Source organism: Crocodylus siamensis, chromosome 4 (genome assembly GCF_052110815.1).
Source record: "Crocodylus siamensis isolate JL-2025a chromosome 4, ASM5211081v1, whole genome shotgun sequence".
Classification (NCBI taxonomy): domain Eukaryota; kingdom Metazoa; phylum Chordata; order Crocodylia; family Crocodylidae; genus Crocodylus; species Crocodylus siamensis.
In genome coordinates, this window is record NC_143398.1 from 86,866,868 (window position 1) to 86,890,722 (window position 23,855).

Consider the following 23,855-nt stretch of genomic DNA (forward strand, 5'->3'; position numbering starts at 1 on the left):
TACAAAAAGTTGCTGAAAGATACTAAGGGGATAAATAGAGTTATCACCTGCCTTTCATTAGATACTTGCATTTGGAAAGTATTAAAATATCAGTCTATGTTTGTTTAGGTACCTAATTATGAAACTCAATGTGAACATTGTATTCTAAAGTGACAAAGCTCATAAAAAAATAACAACTACACTATTTATACAGATAAACCTGAAACAGGGTTCATGGGAAAATATAGTCTTAAAGATAAGAATAACTGATGGTTGGGTAGGGATTTGAATGTACCAGTGATTCCTTCAGATAGTCCTGAGGCAATGTCCTCACCTCTATTAGCACAAAAACAATAATTATCTTCACAAATATCTTTCCAGAAAATAAAGTTGTCTAAAAAATTGTAACAGATAATCAAGTAAAACTAATCTTCAAAGGAGAACTCCTTCATGATGAGTAGTAAAATTACCTTCTCTTTATCTTCAGATGGATATGCAAATAGATAAGCAGAAACATGAACAGACTACAAAAGCTTGAAGTGTATCCAAACTTTGGAAAGAGACGGTATAAAAATGATTGCTTGGAGAATGATACTGAGTTTAACAGCTAGTATAATACCAGCCCCAATGAGAATATAGTCTTTTTTCAGAGGGAGAGGATGCATTTTGTCTAATGCTAAGTGATTGCTCCAAGAATGACTAAAGTACCATACTTTGAAACAGCAGAGGGATCTTAGGAAACTGGTCAGAAACGGAAAGGTAGGGGAAAGAAGACAGACAATGATCTGTTGCAGACATGGATGTTTGATTAGACAGGGGCGGGCAATTATTTCAGGCAGAGGGCCGCTTGCCAAGTTGTGACAAGCTGCCGAGGGCCACGTTGGTAGCCCTGCCCCTTGACAGGTGCCTTTCCCCCTGGTCACCATCTTGGGACCAACACCCAATGTCTTGGGACCAAAGTCCCAGAGCCAGCACCAGTGGGGCCCAGAGCAGGATGCAGGCTTTTAGGGGTTTGTGGAGCCAGGCTGGGCGGCACTAGCAGGGAGAGGGGTGAGCTGGCCTGGCTCCATAGAGCCCCGGCCAGCCGGGACCCGGTACTGCTGCCACCCTGCTCTGGGCCCTGCTGGGGCTGGCCCTGAAACATGGGTGCAGGCCCTGCTCCTGTACCCACTTACTCCCAGTGCCCCCCCAGCCCCATGATACAGGTGGGGGGCAGCATGCAGCCCTGACCCCATGTTCACCAGCAGGGAATGGTGCTTGTGCTAAGCACATGGGAAAGGTGGCCCCTCGTCTGCCCTGTGGCCCACACTCCCTGCTGCCACCACTTGCAGCCCATGTGGGGCTGTCCTGAGCAGGCACAGGCCGTCCCATGCAGGCTGTGAGTGGCTGCAACACGGGGCGCCGGCCATGGGTGACAGAGGGGCTGCTTTTCCTCTGCATTCAGCACCAGCTTGTAACCTGCCCCATTGCCAGCATAGGCCCTGCACCAGCTCCAGACTTACCCATCAGGGCTGTGCTGCCACAGCAGCAGCTGCTGCCCCGCCCCCCTTACCATGCCAGGCAGTATTTGCTGCTGCCGCCTGCGCGGAGCTTGCGTGTCGGGCAGCCCAGAGACAGCGGCGGCAAACACTGCCCAGTGTGGCAAGCAGGGCAGCTGCAGCTGCTGCCGCTGTGGTGCAGCCCTGAAAGACGAGCCTGGAGCCACCTCAGAGCCCAGGCTGGCAGTGGGGTGGGTTACAAGCTGGTGCTAAGCGCGGGTGGGGAAAAGCAGCCCCACCCCCACCCCGTGGCCAGCACCCCATGCTGCAGCCGCTTACAGCCCACCTGGGACTGCCTGTGCCTGCTCAGGACAGCCCCGCGCGGGCTGCAAGCAACTGCAGCAGGGAGCTCCGGGCATGGGGCAGGGAAGGGGCCACTTTTCCCCTGTGCTCTGCACCAGCTCATCCCCTGTCCTCCCCCCACCCCTTATCAGAGCTTCCCACACCCAGGGCAGCCACATGGTCCCAGGCCAGAAGTCCCTGCTGGGGCTTCTGGCTGAGGGGCAGGGCTGCGCGGGCCCTGCTGTTGAAGGAGTCCTCCAGGGGCTACTGCCCTTGGGTCCTCTCTGACAGGAACCAAGGACAGATAAATTTAAATTTCTACATTTTTTTAGGGGCCCTGTGGGCCGGATAGAATGGCCTCACGGGCCAGTTTCAGCCCGCGGGCCATTTTTTGCCCACCCCTGGATTAGAGGATCCTATTGACTTCTAACTAATTTCAGTTAAAATACCATAACCATCTTTTGAATGAGATATAAAATGGAGGTAGCAAGAACTTGGGGCTTTTCTACACTACCAAATTTGGGTTGCTAACTGCTGTGTGGCAGGCAGTCTTAGGTTACTGTAACACCTTGGTTAAGTATAGACAGTCAAAAAGCCCAAAGCTGAATTGATTCAGCCTTTGGGGTTAGTCTAAACTGCAGAGATTAAACTGAGAAGAGAGTGAACAGACATTCACTTTTGATTCAGGAAATGTAACCACATGCCTGCAGTGGCTCAGGCCAAACACCAGGGGGCACTAGAGTATGGCTCTCTGGCAGATAGCCAGAAGGTCATTTTACCGTGTGTTTGCTTCTTCTTCCTGCTGCCCTTGAGGTCTCTGGGATTTACAGTAGAAAATCACAGCAGCAGGACTGTGCAGGGTTGTTCATCATTTCCTCTTCCTGCTTCCAGGTGCCTCTGGGATTTGTATTCCAGTTGCAGCCAGCAGTAAGTTTTGAGCAGGACAGAGCAGGTCTACTCAGGGGAAGGGAAATTTAACCTCCCCTTCCTGGCATCAGTCCCCAGCCAGTGTTTGCCTGGGGGCAGGGTGGGCAGTCCCTGCCTCCCTCCTCTTCCTAACCCTTCTCTGCTGAAGCAAACAGCACAGCCCAAATCAGGGCTAGAAAGCATGCTAGGATGCTGGGGGACTATGATTTAACTTGAACCAGGAAAGGGTCTGGGACAGAAGTTTCAGAAACTGGTTCGACCCAAATCAGTTACATCTGGTACTACATTCAACCAGGCTTATCTTAAACCAGTTTTAGCCATTATGTGCACTGAACTTCTGTTTTGTTACAGGTTTAAACCAGTTGCTGATTACTTGAACCAGTTTATGTGTAACTTTTGTCCCTAGCCCTCATGTTCACACAACAAATTGCTCACAGCTGTGGCACAGACATGACCAGAATCTATTCAAAATAGATTTTCTAACAATAGAACGAACACTCTTGTCTAGGAATAATCAACTGGTGTGTTGCTCAGTTCAGCTACAGTTCAAATCACAGAAACTACCATCACAAAGGGTACTCATTGCCAGTCTACGTGGTCATCTCAGCAGAAAGGCCCTGGATTGAACAGAACACTGAGAATTAACTTCTTTCTTAAAGTCTTGGGATATTACCTACATGTCAGGATTAAGAGAGCTAACCAGTTGGCAGACAGCTAGAATTTTGCACTATTTCTGTTGTGTGGGCAAGTCTAGAATTTTGAAAAAATAGGTGCAAATAGTGTGGTCACATATAACACTAACTTTTCTCCAGTTAAAGAGAAAGTAGAAGATTTACTAATATGCTAAGGCCCCAGTGCTATACTATTAAGTTTAAGATCAAAGTAAGAAAAATACTATTTTATTAGAATGTATACTGCTTTGCTAGATTACATACCAAGCTTAAAAACCACAAGAAACTAGGCAAAAATAGTTAAAAGATACTGTGTTAACATTCCTGTAGTTATTATAGTTAAATGTCCATCTCCTCTTTAGTTTTATAAAATAAAATCTAGTCTTATTGAGCATCTTATCAGTGCATTCAATACTTTACTGTCAGTCATTGCTACAGCTGAGTTAATGTTCACCTGAGTTAGTATCACACTTGAGCTTATGTTTTCAGCTAGAACTAAAAACTGTCTGAAGGGCTATTAAAAAAGTAGAGAGGGGTTGTTAACACCTGTGGAGTGAAGAGAGATTAGTAGGAATCAGGGAGATATAATGAAACATGAAGTAAATTGACTTCTTCAGCACTGAGTAGAAATACTGCTGCCCTTTCTAGCCACTTGGTTTTAAACTTTAGGTAGAACAGGAATCAAAGGTGGGTGCAACTGTACCACTGCACTTAGATTTCATGGATTTCATAGACATCAGGGCTGGAAGGGACCTCAGGGGATCATCGAGTCCAGCCCCCTGCCCAAAGGGCAGGAAGTCAGCTGGGGTCATATCCCAGCAAGATAAGCATCCAATTTACTCTTGAAGGTGTTCAGCGTAGGTGCTTGAACCACCTCCGCTGGCAGACTGTTCCAGACCTTGGGGGCTGGGACAGTAAAGAAATTCTTCCTTATGTCCAGCCTGAAACGGTCTTGCAGGAGTTTGTAACCGTTCGACCTAGTCTTCCCTTGGGGTGCTCTGGTGAACAAACGTTCCCCCAGATCCTGGTGGTCACCCTTGATAAACTTATAGGTGGCCATCAGATCACCCCTGAGCCTACGCTTTTCCAGGCTAAAGAGTCCCATGTCTCTCAGCCTATCATTGTAAGATCTGTTTTCCTGGATCCATCCCTGTGCTGTTGGTAAGCTAAGGATTCTGTGTACAAAGGGACAGATTCAAAATCAGCACAAGTCAATGGGATTCTTTCCCTTACTGCAGTGGGTTTTGGATAGGGTGGCCATCACAGAGGACTGTAATCTCTGTGCGTGTCCTTCGATGACCAGCAGGACCCCTGGCCTAGAGAGTGGATATTTGTTCTCTGATGTGCTTGCCAGCTAGGGCATCTGTGTGGGTGTGATCAGTTCTCTCCTGCCATGACTTTGACGTTGCATGAAAAATAGAGAGGCAGATCTTCTTTATCCTCGTATAGCCTCCACACAGACACCACAGGTCCTGCATTTCAGAGCTCCACCTCCTCTACATGCCGTCTTGCACCTCTCAGATGACAACACAGGAAAATAATGTTCAATCAGAATTTACAATAGTTTCTTCCTGATGCTGTCATGAAGGTATATACAATCCTCCATGCTGGTACATTTCTCCCTCCCACTCAGGAGCTTAAAAGTCCTTTTCACACCACTGTTTGCATACTGAGGCTAGGGGAATTCAGCTTTCTTTCCTCAGTGTTCAGCCCCAGTGCTCACGGCTACACTGTGTTGCCGATAGATCGTCCTGGCTTGTCTCCAGTAGTCGTCACTGCTGAGGCCCAGTCTCGGCTCTCCAGCAATTGATCCGACTCCTCCAAGCTGGCTCTGGTGAGAGCTGCTTGCTGCTGTGGTTCACACCATTCACCCCTGCCAGGGCCTGCATCCAGCATGCAGCTGCTGTGCTGTGCTGGTCCCCGTCTCCACTGTGTCTGGGTGGGTTTCGAACTCTGCCGCCATGTTCTGCCCCTCCTGCCAGGCCCGGCGGGTTCCTCTTGGCCAGGTTCATCCTGGGGCCGGCCTCCCTGGACATGCCTGGTGTGCTTCCAGGTTGCCATTGGAGAATTTTGGTCCAACTTCTGCTGCAGCCAGTCAGGCTCTGCTGCCACAAGGACATTCCAGTTTTCTGCTACTCTGTCCTCTATCCTCTATTGATACAGAACCCAATGCCTTTATGTCCTCTGTTTTTCTCTTGAAACATAAAGGTGTCCGGTTTTGTATCAAGAGAGGACAGAGGACAACTGGGCTGTCCTCTATGATGGCCACCCTAGCTTTGGTTCATGTATAAATGCAGACTTTCCTCTTTTGGGGCATCTAATTCAGCATGTTTTAGCAACACTAAATTCATTTTAGCAAATTAGCAAAATTAGATTTAGAAAATATTATAGAAACTCAGCTTAAAGTTGGTAGATACTATCTTGGTCCCCATATTTAATGCCAACACTCTGCTTTATAATTTAAAACCAGATTGAGAAGCATGGTTGCTCAATTAATAATTCTGGCATTCTGCTGCAATAGCTACCAACACCAGCCTATTAGTTGCTCGCATTATCTCCTAGGCGGTGAGTTTTAGAAAGATTAACGATCTTGTTTATCACACACAGTATTGCTGACAGAGAGCGAATTTTCCTATACTGATAGCAAAAGGGGAAGTCTGCAATTTGGGCCAAATGTAGAGATAAGTTTGGGAGCCCATAAGAATTTAAATGGAAAAACAAAAGTATAGGTAAAGGGTCAAGAATGGGAGGAAAGGGGAAAAAGGTAAATAGGAAAGAGAAAAGAGGAAAGGGGGAGAATGGAATGGCAGGACTTTAACAAGCAGGTTGTCAGTTCATAAAAAATGAGATGGTATTAGAGTATTAAGGGATAATAGAACAGATTTAATTGAGACAGTTCAAAACTACTGAGTTAACCGTAGGCTTATATGAACAGTAAATCAAATGTCCATGCCCACAGCATCTCAAACTGCATTGTGATTATTGTTTATTATATGTATTATTGTAAGATGTATTATTGTAAGGCTTTAAAGTAAGTCTATGCTTCAGACTCCTGGGCACATCTACATGAGATGCTTTACTGGGCAGTAGAGCTAATTACTGTACACTAAGCATCAAGTATACATGTGCAGACACTTACTGTGCAGTAATTGGTTCTAATCTTGAGTAAATATGCTACCTGAAAATGCAAGTAGCAAATTTACTTGCGAGTAGTTACTGTGCAGTAGCGCATATGTAGACACCTGACTGGGAGTAAATGTGCTTCTAGTCACCTGGGTAGCAGGGGGTGGGAAATTGCTCCTTGCTCCCTGGAGGTGCTTGCTGATGGGGTGGGCTCCACCACCGGAGCCTGGGTAGCGACAACGTGCCCCTCTGTGTCTTCCTTGTGTCTGCTAGCTAGTGTTTATTTCATGCTTCCTAAAATACCTTCCACAATCCAAGGGCTATGAAATATACTGTAAAGAAGTTCCAGGGCTCCCTCCAGTCCCAAATGCCTGAGTTATCAGGTGGCCTCTCATAGCAATAACCTTGATAGCACTGGTAGTATTCTCTGATATAATAAATTTTAAATGGTTTGGTGTTATTCAGTGCAACACTCAATTAATTCAGTTAGAATTAATTAAAGAGAATGTATTTACTCTATTAATTTTAGTTTGCTCCATTTCACCAACAGTAATTTAGCTTCTTGGGTAGATGGAATTATCCTGTTGTATTTCTCCCAATCCTTTTATCAGGCCAAATATCCCTAATACCATTATTAGGTAGTAATGGAGTTGAACTTCATTGAGGCTAAGAAACACTTTCAGAGGGTAGGTCCAAAATTTGTGTGACACTTCCACTGTAAAATGTTGTAGGATTATGTCCACATGACATTTATTAAAATTGTTTCCATTCCATCCCAGAAATCCCAGCCACCTCTGAGGCTTGTGGACATTGAAATACATGCACTGTGATCTATATGGCTTCTCTCCAATCAGTACTGAATGCTGACCCTGAAGTTAGATAAAACAGTCACCCATCTCTGAACTGCAGCATTGGGTTTGTTATGTGTCAGTATAAGTACATTATTGTCTGCCCATATTTGAGGCTGAACACCACACAATTAATCTCAAAGTATTTTAAGTTACAGCCCATTTTAAAGGCCAGGGATATCAGATCATGAATGAGGCTTCACTCTCCGGGAGTCCTTGGTTGGCAAAAGCCATATGATTTCACTAGTCTTCAACATAGCTTTCAAAATTTGACATAGTTTTCAAAATTTCCAAATTAGCACATATGTGGAGAATGGACAAGCAAAGACTGGTACAGGGGCATGAGTTAAATTAGCGACTCCCAAACTTTTGGGATTAATATGCCACTGTCAATTTCAAAGCATCTTGCAGATAACTGTGAGCCATTATCATCAAACTTTTAATTACATAGAAGGAGGTGATGCAATCCAATCTATGAACCACTTAACATGGCTACACATACCATCTATTGTCTACAGGTGACAGTTTGGGAATCATTGAGTTAGACAAAGATTTTCAGAAGCCTTTTTCACATCTCTTATCCCACTATTTTCCTAAAGTACAAAAGCCACATTGTGTTTCTGTTCAGCAGGATTTTCTTAATTTTTGCTTCAGATTTCTTATCAGTCTTGATAGACTATCATCCTCTGGTGAGGTCATTCAGTGGCTCTGTGATGATGACAGCAATATTCTTCACAGTTCTGTGGTAATAGATACTAGCTGCTAAGAAGGTATTCAACTCTGTTATTACATAACATAGTCATACAGTGAGTGACTTTGTTTAATCAGAGCCACACCTTTTTGGCCTCCAATGTGACCCATATATTTGACTGTTGTTCAGCAGAACTGTTATTTTTCCATTGACAGCTTCAGTCTGTGGCTTCCCAATTGGCAAATGCATTCAGAAATGTTAATCTTCATGTTCTTCTATCTTACTTTCATGAGAAAAAATGCTAGCTATGAAATGCCAATTCAGCTTCTCTTCTTCCACACTAGTTATCATCAACCACAGATCTGAATGATAAAACCATTACTACCAAACATGTTTTAAAAGGCAGACAAAGGGTGATTTTTCTGGCCTCAGATGAATTTTGTTGCATCAGCACTTAGAGAGGCATCTTTTTGACTAGGCAGATTGAGTCTGGAACCCATTGATCCATAAGTAAATGTGGACACTACATTAGTGCCATATTTTTTTTCTAACTGTAGTCAAATTTTGATCTCACCCTCTAAAAATAACTGAATACATTAACTAAAACAGAAACATTTGTTAGTGACTTATGTGCAAATGGACTCTGCTTTTTAACTAGAAAACGTTACTGGAGTCCCAGAAGATGAGGAACTTCTGAAAAAAAAACTTGGTTATGTAATTCAACGTTATAACACAGTAAAGAGGGATGTATGAGAACTTTTCATATATTATACCCCATAGGTGAAAGCCAAAGATGTTAAATACTACCACAAACCTGAGAGGAAACGTCCTATACAAGCTTTACGTATAAGTCACCTACAACTGAAGGAAATGGTGCTGCCAAAACCAAACATTGGGTGGGTGGGGCAAACTATTATTAGACTAGCTTAAAATTCACAAGAATTTAAAACATAATAAAGGTGTGATCCTTTCTGTTCACATTCTGACTTTTCAGCATTTTAGTGCTCTTGCTTCATAGTTTCCAGCATGTCCCTGCAACTATGAAGGCCAGAAAACTGGAAGCTAAGATTTTCAAGCAGGATCAAGTTTTCAGCAGCCATGGAAAAATGGAACTGTCCTATGAATTACAAGACAAAATCACAGTAAGTGGCAAAGTTGAGGAACTAAATATTGAAGGAATTATACAGGGCAAAGCCCCTTTTCCAGGGCACTTTACCATAGTGTTTTATTTACAGTACAACAGCAGCATTTATATCATGGTGCATGAAGTCTTCTCATGACTATTGTCTGAAAACTTACTAGTTAGCTGATTAAATGCTCATTATTCATTCATTCATTATGGGTATGGGTTGTAAGATATTAAGCAACAAACAAAAGATGTACCTTAAAATACAGGATGAGTGGTCAGAGTGACATGAGTGGCACTATGTATCTTCAGAGTTGTTTAGGCCAAAGAAATGATGTCAGCAACTATGTTAGTATAATTGCTGCTGCTATTATCTCGTGTTTTCACATGATCTACTGGTTCTTAAGAGCTTTCAGAAATCCTTACTGACTTGGCTTTGGCCATTGTTTCTCTGGCTCTGTCTTCTTAGGAGGGAGATAAATAAATAAATAAAAGGGGGGATCAGCAGGCACTGGGGAAGTCCCTGTTCCCCCGAGCACCGCCAGGAGTGACCAGGAATAACGGTCACAAGCTGGTAGAGGGTAGATTTAGGCTAGATATCAGGAGGCGCTACTTCACGGTCAGGGCGGCTAGGGTCTGGAACCAACTTCCAAGAGAAGTGGTGCTGGCCCCTACCCTGGGAGTCTTTAAGAGAAGGTTAGATGAACACCTTGCTGGGGTCGTTTGACCCCAGTAATCTTTCCTGCCACGGCAGGGGGTCGGACTAGATGATCTACTCAGGTCCCTTCTGACCCTAGAAACTGTGAAACTTCCCTAGGGGTATAACTAGAAGTGACCAGATATAATTATGAAAAGATTGGATGTAGTTGGATACTGGACATATTCCTAATAATGAACTATTTTAAAAGGTAGATTATGACTGTGCCCCACTCAACCCATGTGCATCTTTAGGTTCTGGGCTTTCAAGGCAAAAGGACCCTATTTCATCAGTTCTGGCACATTCAACCGATTGCACAGCACTCTTAGGGCGTGTATAGATGAAATGGGGGCCCTAAATTGAAGCGGTGGGTTTTAAAAATACTACTTCAATTTAGGGCCGATTAAAGCCTCATGTGATGCACGTAACCAACTTACCTGCCTCTCCAGCAGCGGGGAGAGAAAGGTAGCACCAGGTGGCACCTGCCTGCAGGCACCTGACCAAGGGGGTGCTGCAGCTGTGGAGGGAAGCACCCGGCCCTGCGCAAGTCAAGAAGGCAGGCAGGCTCTGGACGGGGTGGGGGCGGGAATCAAGCTTGCTGCTTTTCTTGGGCAGAGCCTGCTTTCCCAGGGTGCTGCCAGGCTTCCTGTAGAGCCTCAGAGCTGCATGGAACCCAATGCTTCACTCCGCAGCTGTAGGGGCAGCAAACTCTTCAGAGGAGGAGTTTTAGTTCGCTGTGCCCCAAGTCATTTAAGGCTCATTACGCTGTTAGAAATATTATTAAAAATGCATTATCAATAGCAGATTTAGAAAAAAAACACAGCTGCTACCCCTCCTTGTCTCCTTAATGGGAGAGGGAAGGGGGGGGTTGGAAATTGAAGGGAAAAACCACCAAAGGCCCTTTGTACTAAGGTATCACTCCCTCTCTGTTCTGCAAATTTACTATCTCTTTGTTACACTAAATCACACTTTCTTTCATGACCCCCACATTCTTAGGCTAAGATAAGAGCAAATGCCATTTTTGCCTTCAGGTTGAACCTTGAGTAACCTTGGGTCCCATCTACGCACGCATGATAACCTAATGCATATTAAGCCTACCCGCCCCGCATACTTAAGTAGTTAATTATAATGCACATGGGACGTATGAAGCGACATGTTTACATATATGTTTGTATGAACCGGAAATGAGTTGTAAAAATTCCTCCTTCTGCACACGTGGTCAGGAGAGAGGGGATAAAAGCCTGCTAATGATTGTGCCCGGGGGCAGAGTGATTGATCTTTTGTCTCTCTCTCTGACCCTATTTGCAAATATATACCTTTTGTGTTGCTAATAAAGTGTGTCTGTAGCTGAAGATTTTTTTCCGCCTCCCGAGAAACGAACCACGATTTTAATTCAATAATTGGCGCCCAACGTGGGGCTTCTCGAGGACTACCCCGGAATTCAGTGACGGAGCACCTCCGGTACCAGGGGTTTGTGCACACCGAGCCGACTTTGGACTCGCCCTGGTATTTGAGGTTTAAGTCCAAATATCCGGGAAGTTAAAGGAAGTATCCTATGTAAATTCTGAGTTTCTGGAGAGGCAGACACACTTTGGAATTTGGATCGAGATCTCTGGGGTATCTGAGTGAGTATACGAATTCCCTTTGCCCAATCTGGTGTATGGATCTAAAACAAAGGATGTGTAAGTTTGCTGAGAAATTCTAGGCTTAGCTCTCATTGTAAATCATCTGTTGTTGAGATCTTTTTGGTATTTGGTGTGCATTGGGCGCATTTTTGTGGGCAAATGGGTACGAGTAGCTCTCGTGTAGAAAACAATATTGATACCCCTCTAAAAGTCTTATTACATCATTTTAATAAATTTGCAAAGCCGGCCGATTATGGAATAAAAATGAAAAAAGGTGATTTAACTAAGTTTTGTCAACTCGAGTGGCCAACATTTGGGGTCCACTGGACCCCGAAAGGATCCTTTGTGCTAAAAGAAGTGATAGCTATCCATGAAATTGTTATGCAAAATGGGTATTGGAATCAGTTTCCTTATATTGATTGTTGGTTGTGGGTGGTTCAAAATCAGCCACCTTGGATTAAGAATTACTTAGCAAAGTGTCATGTGATGCTTGTTAAGAAAAAGGCTCGGGGGGGGGCCGCCTGTACTTCCTGAGTCTAATGAGGGGGGGATTCTGAATTGGCTAAGTACCGGACCCGTGCTCCGGTTGCCCTGTCGGGTAGCGAAGATGAGTCAGACGCCTCCTCGGCATCCAGTCCTTCTGCACCACCGCCCCCTCCCTTAGAGAGACCACCACCGACGTACCAATGCATACCTAATGAGTTAGAGCGTGAGCCTCAGCCAAGTGCCTCATCTGAATCAGGACTGCAGAGGGCAGAGAGCTGAGTGCACGGTATTTGGGAATTATAGTGGAAGCAATGGGAAAGGCAGTGCCTCGGATTACCAATCTGTCTAAATTGTATGAGGTGAGACAGGGAAGAGAGGAGGATCCCTCAGCTTTCCTTGGGAGGCTGTATGAGGCGTTTCGCAGGTTTTCGGATCTGGATCCAGAAGCCCCAGATAACCAGCGCATGGTAAATCTTATGTTTATTGGTCAATCTGCTGCTGATATCCGTAAGAAGTTACAGAAAACTGAGGGAGGTGCTGGGAAACCGATTTCAGAGCTGGTGGAAATTGCATATAAGGTGTATGGGAATCGTGAGCAAGTGCAGGAGCGCAAGGAGGATAAAAAGGCTCAGCGACAGATGGCAGCACTAGCAGCTGCTATAACTGGAGGGAACCCTGGAAAGGCTGGGATACAGAAGAGGAAGGGAGAAAGAGTGGGAGCAGATGTTTGTGCTTATTGCAAGGAGAAAGTCACTGGAAGAGGGAATGCCCGAAGTTGAAGGAGAAGAGAGAGGGGAAACCGAGAGGTCACCTCATGCGGGCAGAAGACAAGGGTGAGGATTCAGAATGAAGGGGACAGGGATCTAAGACCACTACCCTTCGGGTTGGAGCCCGAGAAGATCCCATGGTAACCATTAGGGTTGGTGGCAAAAACTTTGAAGCCTTGGTGGATACTGGGGCTACATTTTCAATGATTCCAGAAAACCCCCCCTGTGCAGGAACTAGTGAACAGCATGTACTTGTAGAAGGGATTGAGGGAATGGAAACTCGACTCCCTGTTTGTAAACCACTCCTCACCAAGGTGGGAGACCATTTGCTCGAGCACTCCTTTGTGTATTCTCCAAGTTGCCCGGTTGCACTCCTTGGGCGGGACTTACTCACAAAATTGCAAGCTGAGATCTTTTTCAGAGACGATCAGATGGTGGTCCAGCTACCTGTCAAGCAGAGCTCGAACTATCAGATGGCTCTCCTGGAGGACCAACGCCCTGCAGTAAGTCCAGAAGATCACATGACTGGAGTAGACCCCTCAGTATGGGCTGATGGAACCCCTGCGCGAGCTAAGTTCGTCTCCCCGGTAAGGATCGTACTCAAGGATGGGGAGGGGCCCGTTCGGGTAAAGCAGTACCCACTCAGCCGAGCGGCCAGAGCTGGACTCAAGCCGTTAATAGAGAAATACAAGAGGTACGGATGGCTAGTGGAAGGGTCTTCACCCTATAACACCCCCATTCTTGGAGTGCCAAAGGCAGATGGGGTCTCATACAGACTGGTCCAAGACTTACGGGCAGTAAATAAGAAGGTCCTTTCAGACCATCCTGTAGTCCCGAACCCTCACACGATTTTGACACAAGTACCGGGGGAAGCTGAAATATTTTCAGTGCTAGATTTGAAAGATGCTTTCTTCTCTATTCCTCTTCACCGAGAGAGTCAAAAATTGTTTGCTTTTGAATGGGAGGATCCAGATACTTTCCATAAAGCCCAACTCATGTGGACAGTTCTTCCACAAGGATTTATAGCAGCCCCCCATATTTTCGGACTTGCCCTTCAGAAGGACTTGGGGGAATGGAAGGGATCACACCCCGCAGTGACTCTCCTCCAGTATGTGGATGACCTGCTAGTTGCAAGCCCAAGCTTGCAGCTCTGCGAGGAAGCCACCAGGTCACTCCTAAACACTCTGGGGAAAAAAAGGATATAAAGTCTCTAGAGAAAAAGCCCAAATATGTCAGCCTGAAGTCACATTTTTGGGATATAAGCTCTCAAAAGGAGTCAGAGCCCTGAGTGCAGATCGCATACAGGTGATTCAAGGTCTAACCCCACCTAAGTCACCCAAGGAGCTGTGAGCATTCCTAGGGCTAACTGGGTTCTGTCGACTATGGATACCAGATTACGGTGGGAAGGCTAGACCACTGTATGAATCCCTGACTAAGGAGAGTCTCACTAAATGGAAATGGAATAAAGAAATGCAGCATGCTTTTGATCTGCTGAAGGCAGCATTAACCCAGCCCCCAGCCTTAGCCATCCCAAACAGTAAAAAGCCATATCGACTGTATGTTCATGAGAATCAAGGGGTTGCATCAGGGGTGCTGACACAGCCATCGGGCCTGACCTGGAGACCCGTGGGATATTATTCAAAGGTTCTAGATCCAGTTGCACTCGGGTGGCCAGCCCGGGGTTGCATCAGGGGTGCTGACACAGCCATCGGGCCCGACCTGGAGACCCGTGGGATATTATTCAAAGGTTCTAGATCCAGTTGCACTCGGGTGGCCAGCCTGTCTTCAGGCTGTGGCAGCCACAGCAGTGGTTGTTGAAGAAGCCCAGAAGATAGTCATGGGTGCGGATATGGAAATACTCACTCCTCATGGAGTTCCCCAGATCCTAGGGACTGAGGGAGGGAAATTTCTTAACCCCTCCAGACAATCACGGTATGAGATATTTTTGCTCTCTAATCCAGGACTTACTTTCAAACATACTACAGCCTTAAACCCTGCAACCTTGCTGCCAGAGCCAGGGCAACCGACGCATGACTGCCTTGAGGTCCTGAATCAGACCACGCAGGTGCGACCTGATCTTGTTGAGGACCCAATTGAAGACCCAGATGTTGAATACTTTGTGGACGGCTCCAGCTCTGTCATCGATGGAAAAAGACGAACAGGATGTGCAGTGGTAACCTTGGATAAGGTACTTCTAACAACCCACACCGCTGTAAAGATTACTGGCCATGATCGTTGGATACACCATACCCGTGTGAAACGACATCCACAAGCGTCAGAGGACAACATCTCCCAAGACGAACTCACTCCGGAAGCTGAGTCGTCTTCGGAACAAGAAGCCAGCAAGTGGAGCTGTGAACCTACTGGTGATCTCCAAGTGCACCTGAGACGGCTTAATCAAAGCTCAGAAAATTAGACAAGAAAGTAAAAGGGAAAATATGGTGGGAATCTTAATGTGCCTTGTTGTTATCTGCATAATGAAAGAAGCAGAATTGAGCAGCCTTAACCGCTGGCTCACACCCTCGCTTTCCCAAATTGCTCCCCCAGGGACAAATTTGTATGTTGATATGATGGAAAGAATTGCAGGTACTTTTAATCTTACCAACTGCTGGGCCTGTGGGGGCTTCGGGAGGCCGGAGGCCAGTGGCCTTGGAGGGCTTTTCCTTTGGCCCCGAAATGGCTAGTAAGTAGTAAGGCAGATGTTAAAAGTACTAGTCAAAAATGGGATGAGAACCACAGTTGGGAACTTTCCCAAGTGGCGTTAGGAGAGTATTGCATCAGTAATAATGGTACAGGAAAAAGGTTGGGACACAGCCGTTGTATATGGACTTTAAAAGTAAGGTGGATGAACCTTACAAGATTAGAATGGCTTTATTATCCTAATAGCCCAGGGTATAATCGGCTAGTGTGGCAGCATCCCAATGGAACAATTGTGTGGTTTAATAAGTATTGAAGTGCCACAAATCAAAGTGATGATCGGACAGATTGTACAGACAAGAACCAGGATGGGCTATGGGAATGTTCCATGAAAGGAGGCCACGCAGTTGCTGGTCCTTTGGGTCCAGAAGGAGGCTTGGGGTTTCCCGAGATGCCCTATGGTTGGGCCCCTCCAAATGCCACCAATAGAGAAAATAGGGCCTTAAGAGGATACTATTGGATTTGCAGACGACGGGCCTATACAATATTACCACAGGGGTGGACAGGAACTTGCTATATGGGAGTAATTGTACCAGCTTTCTTTTTGTTACCGTCTGAGGTTGGAAATAAGCTGGGAGTCTCTTTGTATGATGATTGGAAAAGGGCCAAGAGAAGTATTGATGTAAGTTTGACACAGGGTAGCTCCCAAAAGTGGAAGGAGGATGAGTGGCCTCCTCAGAGGATTATTGAGTATTATGGACCAGCTACATGGGCTAATGATGGGAGTTGGGGATACCGGACACCAATATATATGCTGAATAGAATCATCCGGTTGCAGGCAGTCTTGGAAGTAATTACTAACCAGACCGCCACTGCTCTCGAGTTATTGGCCCGACAAAGTTCTCAGATGAGAGCAGCCATATACCAAAATCGGATGGCCTTAGACTATTTACTTGCAGAGGAAGGCGGAGTCTGCGGAAAGCTCAACCTTTCTAATTGTTGCCTCCAAATAGATGACAACGGGAAAGCAGTCTTAGAGATTGCCAAAGAGATTAGAAAAATAGCCCATGTACCAATACAAACGTGGAAAACCACATGGAATAAGGACTGGTGGTTTCAATTATTTGGAGGACCCTGGTGGAAAAAGGTAGGGTTTGTGCTTTTGTGTGCTCTAACTGGTTTGATTTTTATTCCTTGCCTTATTCCTTGTCTCACTAGATTGATAACCACCACGGTAGAAGGAATGCAGGTCGCAGCAGTCCCTCTAAAAGCACAGACTGCTGCAAAGGTCATGGTCCTCAGAAAAATTCCTCGTAATTATCTTGATATGCCCGAATGAAGTAAAGATCAGAAAGCATCTCGAGGGGGGATATTGTTAGAAATATTATTAAAAATGCATTATCAATAGCAGATTTAGAAAAAAAACACAGCTGCTACCCCTCCTTGTCTCCTTAATGGGAGAGGGAAGGAGGGGGTTGGAAATTGAAGGGAAAAACCACCAAAGGCCCTTTGTACTAAGGTATCACTCCCTCTCTGTTCTGCAAATTTACTATCTCTTTGTTACACTAAATCACACTTTCTTTCATGACCCCCACATTCTTAGGCTAAGATAAGAGCAAATGCCATTTTTGCCTTCAGGTTGAACCTTGAGTAACCTTGGGTCCCATCTACGCACGCGTGATAACCTAATGCATATTAAGCCTACCCGCCCCGCATACTTAAGTAGTTAATTATAATGCACATGGGACGTATGAAGCGACATGTTTACATATATGTTTGTATGAACCGGAAATGAGTTGTAAAAATTCCTCCTTCTGCACACGTGGTCAGGAGAGAGGGGATAAAAGCCTGCTAATGATTGTGCCCGGGGGCAGAGTGATTGATCTTTTGTCTCTCTCTCTGACCCTATTTGCAAATATATACCTTTTGTGTTGCTAATAAAGTGTGTCTGTAGCTGAAGATTTTTTTCCGCCTCCCGAGAAACGAACCACGATTTTAATTCAATAACGCTGCCCTATTTCCTACAGTGGCTGGAATTAATGCGCAATACATCGCCGAGGCATGCAAACACTGACACCATTAAAGCGGTGCAAAAGCATTTAACCTGCTTTAAAGTGTTGAGCACACATGCCCTTCATTTCCTCTACACATGGCCTTCACTTCTGAAAATGCAGGTGGTGAAAACAGCCTTGAAGAAAAGTGGTGAGTAAATTGCTTCAGTTATTTTAACTTTGTTTGGAAAAAGTACTGGAAAATATTTCAAGGGTGAACGATCTTTCAAGGGTTGAGGGACCTGAAAGAAAAATTTTACAGTTTTTTTCCTACTCAGATTTCTGTTATTCCACCTCCATGTTTATGAATGTTCCAGAAGAATGAAGAGAAGTGCGCAGAGCAGTTTTAAAACAGGAAATGACTGCTATAGTAGCTGTTTAAACTAGACCTGATAAAAGCTAGTTGTTTATTATCCAATAAAACAGTCCACTGAGCAAACAAATCATATCAGGAGTGAAAACAAAACCTCACTAAAATCAGTGGTAAAACTTCCAACTGACTTAATTTGAGCCAGAATTTCAGATACATTTTCTAATCTGACACTGAAATCCAGGAAAGCCCCTTCACCTTTTTCTCTCTCATTTTGTTATGGATAGTTATAGTGGCTTGTGGCTACATGAGACATGCTCAAATATTATAGTTATTAGAAAGGGAACACAGTTACTTCAGAAACCAGTAAATGAAGCTTCCACAAATGTGGGTTGTTCATGCATGTCTGAGGGCAGAATATGGCTATAAGCATCAGGAAAGAGTATCTGTGCAAGAGATCTCTCCTATTTGACCTAGATGAGTGGTTTTCAAATTGTGGTATGGGTAATCCTGTGGCACACAGTGCCTTGCCAAGGGGTATGCACCTAAATGTTAATAATGGTGGTAGAACTCCTGATGAGTCAACACACACTGAGCGTGTGTATACGTGTGCTTTAATGCACAGTACCTATTTTACTGTGCATTAAAATGTCACATAAAAATGCTATTACAATAATGTGTAGTAAAAAAGGGTACTGTGAATTAAGTGTCACTTAGAAACCATATGCATTCGTCATGGTGCAGTAAGACAGCCTAATGTGCATTTGTTTAGTACCTCACGTTGGAGGTACTAAAATCAATATACATTAGAAAAAGCACCTTCATGCACGTGCAGATATGCCCACTGAGTATTGATATTGCCAGGCATTGATGTCAGTGACAACACCAGCCAGTGTCAGATGTAAAAAGTATGAGCAGTAATATTTTACAAGGAAAGGGGTACATGGCCAAAAAACGTTGAAAAACCCTGATCACTATTTACTATTATTAGAAATACTGGGGCTTATATCTGCTTGGCAGGTATTCAGGCTTCAAGAAAAGACAAGGCAATCAGACTGATAAACACTTGAGACATGATTTGATCACGTTATATAGGTACTTATACATAGAAAAGTTGCTATGTGGCGAGTGTCTTTTTGACGCGCCTAACAAAGGAATAACAAGAACTGATGGCTGGAAATCAAAGTGAGAAAAAATCAACCTGAAAATTGGATACAACCTTGTAGCAGTGAAAGTGATTAAATATTGAAATCATTCACCACAGGAGCTGGTGGGTTCACTAGTGCTTGATGTTTTATAAAAGATACTACCCAATTGCCTGTCAAGAATGATGGGGAGGGGTGAGAGGTAGGGACAGAGTGCTGCCACCAACCACCCCGTGCCAGCGCTGCCACCACCTCTCAGGAGCCTGGGGCAGGGGGGGAGCTTGCCCCACTGTCCCCTCCGTCCCACCTCTGCCAGCACCCGGTGCCGCTGCCTCTTCCAGGGCCACTGACTTTGCCCCCCACTCCGTCCCCTACATCCCTGCTATCATGGTGGCATGCCACACTCTGATTGGTTGTTTCAGTAACCAGTTAGAGTGCTCCAAGGGTGTTACAGAAAGGCAGACGGTCTAAGCCAGGGGTGTCTAACCTTTTTGAATGTGGAGTCAGATCACAAACTGTTTAGCACCCAGTGAGCCGGCGAGCCATATTCAAAGACCTCACAGGAAGTGGTATCACATCAGGAAGTGATGTCACGTGACCTTTGATACCAATGAAGTTGCAGGAAGTGACAATGAAATGGGTCTGGAAATGTAGTTTAAAATCCAAAATAAAAACAATATAAAAGCAAGAATGAAATAATACCAAACACTTGACTAAAATAAACACTTTTGCTTCTACTCACTTCTCAGTGAATGAAAGACGCATAATGCAAGTCGACAGATGAAATGTGGAAAAGATATCAGCCAGAGTGGAAACTAATCAAAGCAACAAAATATGGGCATTTTTGAGAATAATATTCAAGAAGATTTACTTTTATTTAATTAATAACTAGTTATGATTAAAGGTTACAAACCGTTACATAATAAAACCCTGGTTTTAAATGTTGACCATAATTTAAATAGCAACATCAGAATGGCTTGTTGGCATCATCCAGTCTTAAAATAAATTGCCCTTTCTACACAGAGATTGATGGCAACATGCAACTTGACCACTAGGGAAGCCCATCCAAAGATAAAAAATATTTAATTCATCAAAACTGAAGTAAAGTAGACAAGCTGTTTCCAAACTGAGACTTTTTAGAAAATATCAGTCACAGCAGTTACATTTCTATTACTTCCAGGAAGATCTTTCTTTACTAATGAAGAAGAAGAAACAATTATAACTGTCCAGCAGAAGGGGAATGCATCCCTGTTCTGCCATTTTGACAAGTCCCTTGCTGGATCACTAAAACCCTCTTCCTAGGGCACAGGTACAGCTTCCAGCCGGTGAGGATCTGAGCTGGGGCCAGGCAGATGGAAACTGCATTCATATTGCTGCCACAGCAGGGTGAGAAAGGAGAGTGAAGGTAGAGGTGAAGGTGGGGGTGGGAAAGAGTGACAGCCATAAGGCTACAGCTTCCAGTAGCCCGGCCCTAGCATAGGTCCCTACCAGCTGGAGACTGCAGCCATAGGGAGGCTAGGGAATGGGAAGAAGTAGCAGCAGCAGCAAAAGTGCAGGTAGAAGTTACCTACCCCTAGTGCAACTCCTTACTGCTTAGCCCCAGCGTACGTGTACACACAATCATAGGCAAAAAACCTGGACTCTGCAGGCCAGATCCAGTGGCTTTACAGGCTGGATGCAGCCTGTGGGCTTAAGTTGCTGACCCCTGCTCCAGCATATCTGAATAACAGAGCTCCTGAGGGGCAACACTTGAGGAACAGGAAATTAGAACAACACAGATACAGCAAGAGAGGGCTGATAGCATTGTCCTCTCAAGTGAGCATTTGTGTGAGTTTGTATCCTTCCTGCGCTTCACTTGAACCCATTGCTCTGCCTGAACCACCAAGGAGGTGGCTGGACGTAGAGCGCCTCTGGGCAGGCCTCCTCCTTTCTCCCGCCCAGCCCAGGTCTGGCAACCACGTGCCCCACAGCCCTGGCCCGGCCCTGAGGCGCCACCAGCTCTGTGCGGGGCCTTACCCAGTGCCTCTGTCCACCACGCACGTGGGCAGGGTGCAGGCCATGATGCAGCTCCCCCAGCTGTGCACTGGGGGCAAGGGGCGGAGCCAGAGAAGTCGCAGGCGCTGTCCCCAGCTCATCCAGTCAGGCATGGCTGGGGCAGCCCTGCGCCACGCAGCCCTCAGGGCAGCGGCAGCAAGACCCGGCTCATGTGATGAGCCTGGCCCTATGGGGGTTAGCAGCTCCCCTCCCCTCGCTGCCAGCTGGGGCCTGCAGGCCTCGCCTTGCCGCTGCCCCGCTGCTGCCACCATGGAGCACGGAGCAGGTGCCAGGATTTCTTGCCTGTCCCAAGCGAGGGACCTTGGGCCAGAGAAAATGGCTTGGCAGGCCGCTTAGCGGCCCACGGGCCGTATGTTGGACAAGCCTGGTCTCAGCTGTTTATTATATGAGATGCTTAGATCCAGTTTTTAGGAGAGATTCCTTGCCCAGGAGAAGTTGGAGGGGGAGAGGGAGGGGGAAGGGGAAGAGGTGAGGAGAGAGGAAGAGGGATGTCAGGCTGGATGTTTTATATGTCTTTTTTGGCCTTGGAGTCCATGGATCTATGTCCATCTGTTCATTCCTTTCTTACATGGGCCTTGGGGAGAATAGGACCATTTGCATTGTCCTCAAAATATTCATAACACCAGCATCACGCATTAAGCAAACCAGCTGGGGACTTGCGGTAACTGCTATTGCGATGCTGCAATTATTTCATATTGTGTTGTTAGAGGGTAACTTCAAGCTGCAGTTAAAGTTGAATAAATAAATAAATAAATAAATAATACATAAATAGCAGTACAATTATACATTCCCAGAAGTTATCAGCAACTAGCAACAGATATAGAAATATATCCAGGTCTCTTTCTAAATGCAGGCTTTCAAAATGAAATAAACCAAGAAAATTCAGTTTGGTTGGTTTATACCAAAACCACTGTGTTATTTGCACAGTCGGTGTTCAATTTTATTGTTTTGTTTGTTTTAGAATCATCCTGTGAGGTAATAAAAATGATTTTATTTATTCTTTGGTGACTTCAATCTCACATTTGATAAGATATGGATTCAATATTCATTTGCCTTGAGGGCTGTTGGCTCCTTCTAGTGCCTTTTCTCCTTTCCTTCTCTCTCTTGTTGGTATAGGTAGGGGATGCGGGGGATTTTATTTTTTCCCTTTATTTGCTCTTCCACACAGTTTGAAACTATTCCCAGGAAGTATATTTGAGAGAGTCCAGCCAATCCACCCAGAAATATTGACCCAGTACCTGTGAGTGTCAGATATACTATTTGATACCTGCCTTTGGTTCCCCAAGGCAATCCTGTGATCTTTAGGAGTGGAGTCTAGGAGCCATGTCACAAAAGAAAATGGCTGGCCCCTTCTTGTCTATCTTAGTAGACTAGATCTGAATGGGCCACGTAAACTGTGCTCACTGAAGGCAGTGTCTTCCCTTAGCAGAGTTGGGGGACCCTGCCTGGGATGGATATTTGTGGACTATAGCAGACAGGTTCTGTCTACAAGGTGCATCTCTACTTTGCCTTCCACCTATGCTCTTCCTGTTCTGTGGATACAAGTGGAGGGCTCCTGTCTCTAGGGCCATCAGTCAGGCATCCTTTGCCTTCCCTAAAGTCATGTTGATGGGAAAACAGTACATAACTAAAAAGGCATGGAAGTTGCACATAGTAACATCATAAACTGAGATGTGACTATGTGAAGGGCACAGAGTGAGGCAGAGTCAGAGAGGTGGTGTGACATGAAACTATATTCCTCTGTGGTTTTAATGGATCTTTCATTTTATTTCCATTTTAAATAGGCTTCTTTTACAACCCAGTTAGCTCCTCCTCCTCTCTCTTCTCTGTCCATCATTCAGATGAAAAGCTAATGTCCTTATTAGGCAAGCAGGTAATGTCTCAGTTTTATAGCTCCAACCTTTCCACAAGCAAACACACAAAGCAACCTTTGGCCTCTCTCGTTTTCTGAGTTCTGCTGCTGTTAATTGTTCACAAGCAGAAGTGCCAGCAGGGGCAGATAGAGGTGGGGCAGAGCTGAGGGCAGAGAAGCTGACAAAGGGAAGTAGATAAGGGAGGTACAGGGCAGCTGATCAGTGGACACACTGCAGGAACCTGTTTCAGAAATAACAGCAATATAGCTGTAGGAGAGGAACGGGTATAAACTGAAAAGAATAAAAAGGCACCAAATGTTGGGTCCAATCTGCTGGCTATTGCTCTTGTGTCTCCAACTGCTGTGGCCGCCTGGAGCGGGCCAGTGCAACAAGGACAACTATGTGATCAATGTGATGCTGCTGAATGATGCACAGTATCCATGGATCTTGGAAAATGTAAAACCAGCTGTGAAATGGGGATTGCGTGTGATAGAAGAAGAGCTGCAGAAGGCAGGTAAGGCGATGTTGTGGGTTTCTCTCCCTCTTTAGGGTATCTGGGTCAGACTTCAGGCCTTGGTGCCCTATCAGGCTGTGCTTACTGCAAACTGAACCTCAGGTCTGCTCCCAAGCTGTCTGTTTTTACCACATGGATTAAACAAAACAATCCACATGGATTAAACAAAAACAATTCTCTGAAAACAGCAGAGCCCTGGTGGAAAATCTGTACCATAATTTTGGGGGGACAAAAACCCCTTCTTGGCAGAGCTGGTTTTAGGGGTGGGCAAAATGGGTGACCACTCAGGGCACTGTGGTCGGGATGGCAACACACGCACACACACACACACACACACACACACACACACACACACACACGAGTAGCCCATGCACAAAGCAGTGCTTTCCCCCGGCCCACCCTAGCTGATCTTCACCCCAGGCAGGAGGAGTGATGTCCAGCTCAGCCCACCCTCTGCCTCCAGCTGCTGCTCAGGAGGAGCTGGGCTGGGCAGTGTGTGTGGCAGCAATGGTGCTTGCCCACTTGCCTGC

General features: G+C 45.5%; 1 protein-coding gene across 1 annotated transcript in view; it reads left to right on the top strand.

The window, feature by feature from the left end:
* The first annotated feature begins 23,000 nt into the window (after positions 1–23,000).
* The window catches only part of GUCY2C (guanylate cyclase 2C), a 66,676-nt gene continuing 65,821 nt past the window's right edge, over positions 23,001–23,855 (top strand). Inside the window, exon 1 of the mRNA XM_090041028.1 lies at positions 23,001–23,325. Within this exon, the coding sequence (XP_089897154.1) occupies positions 23,127–23,325 (199 nt within the window). The 5' untranslated portion in view covers positions 23,001–23,126. The remainder of the gene's footprint in view (positions 23,326–23,855) is intronic.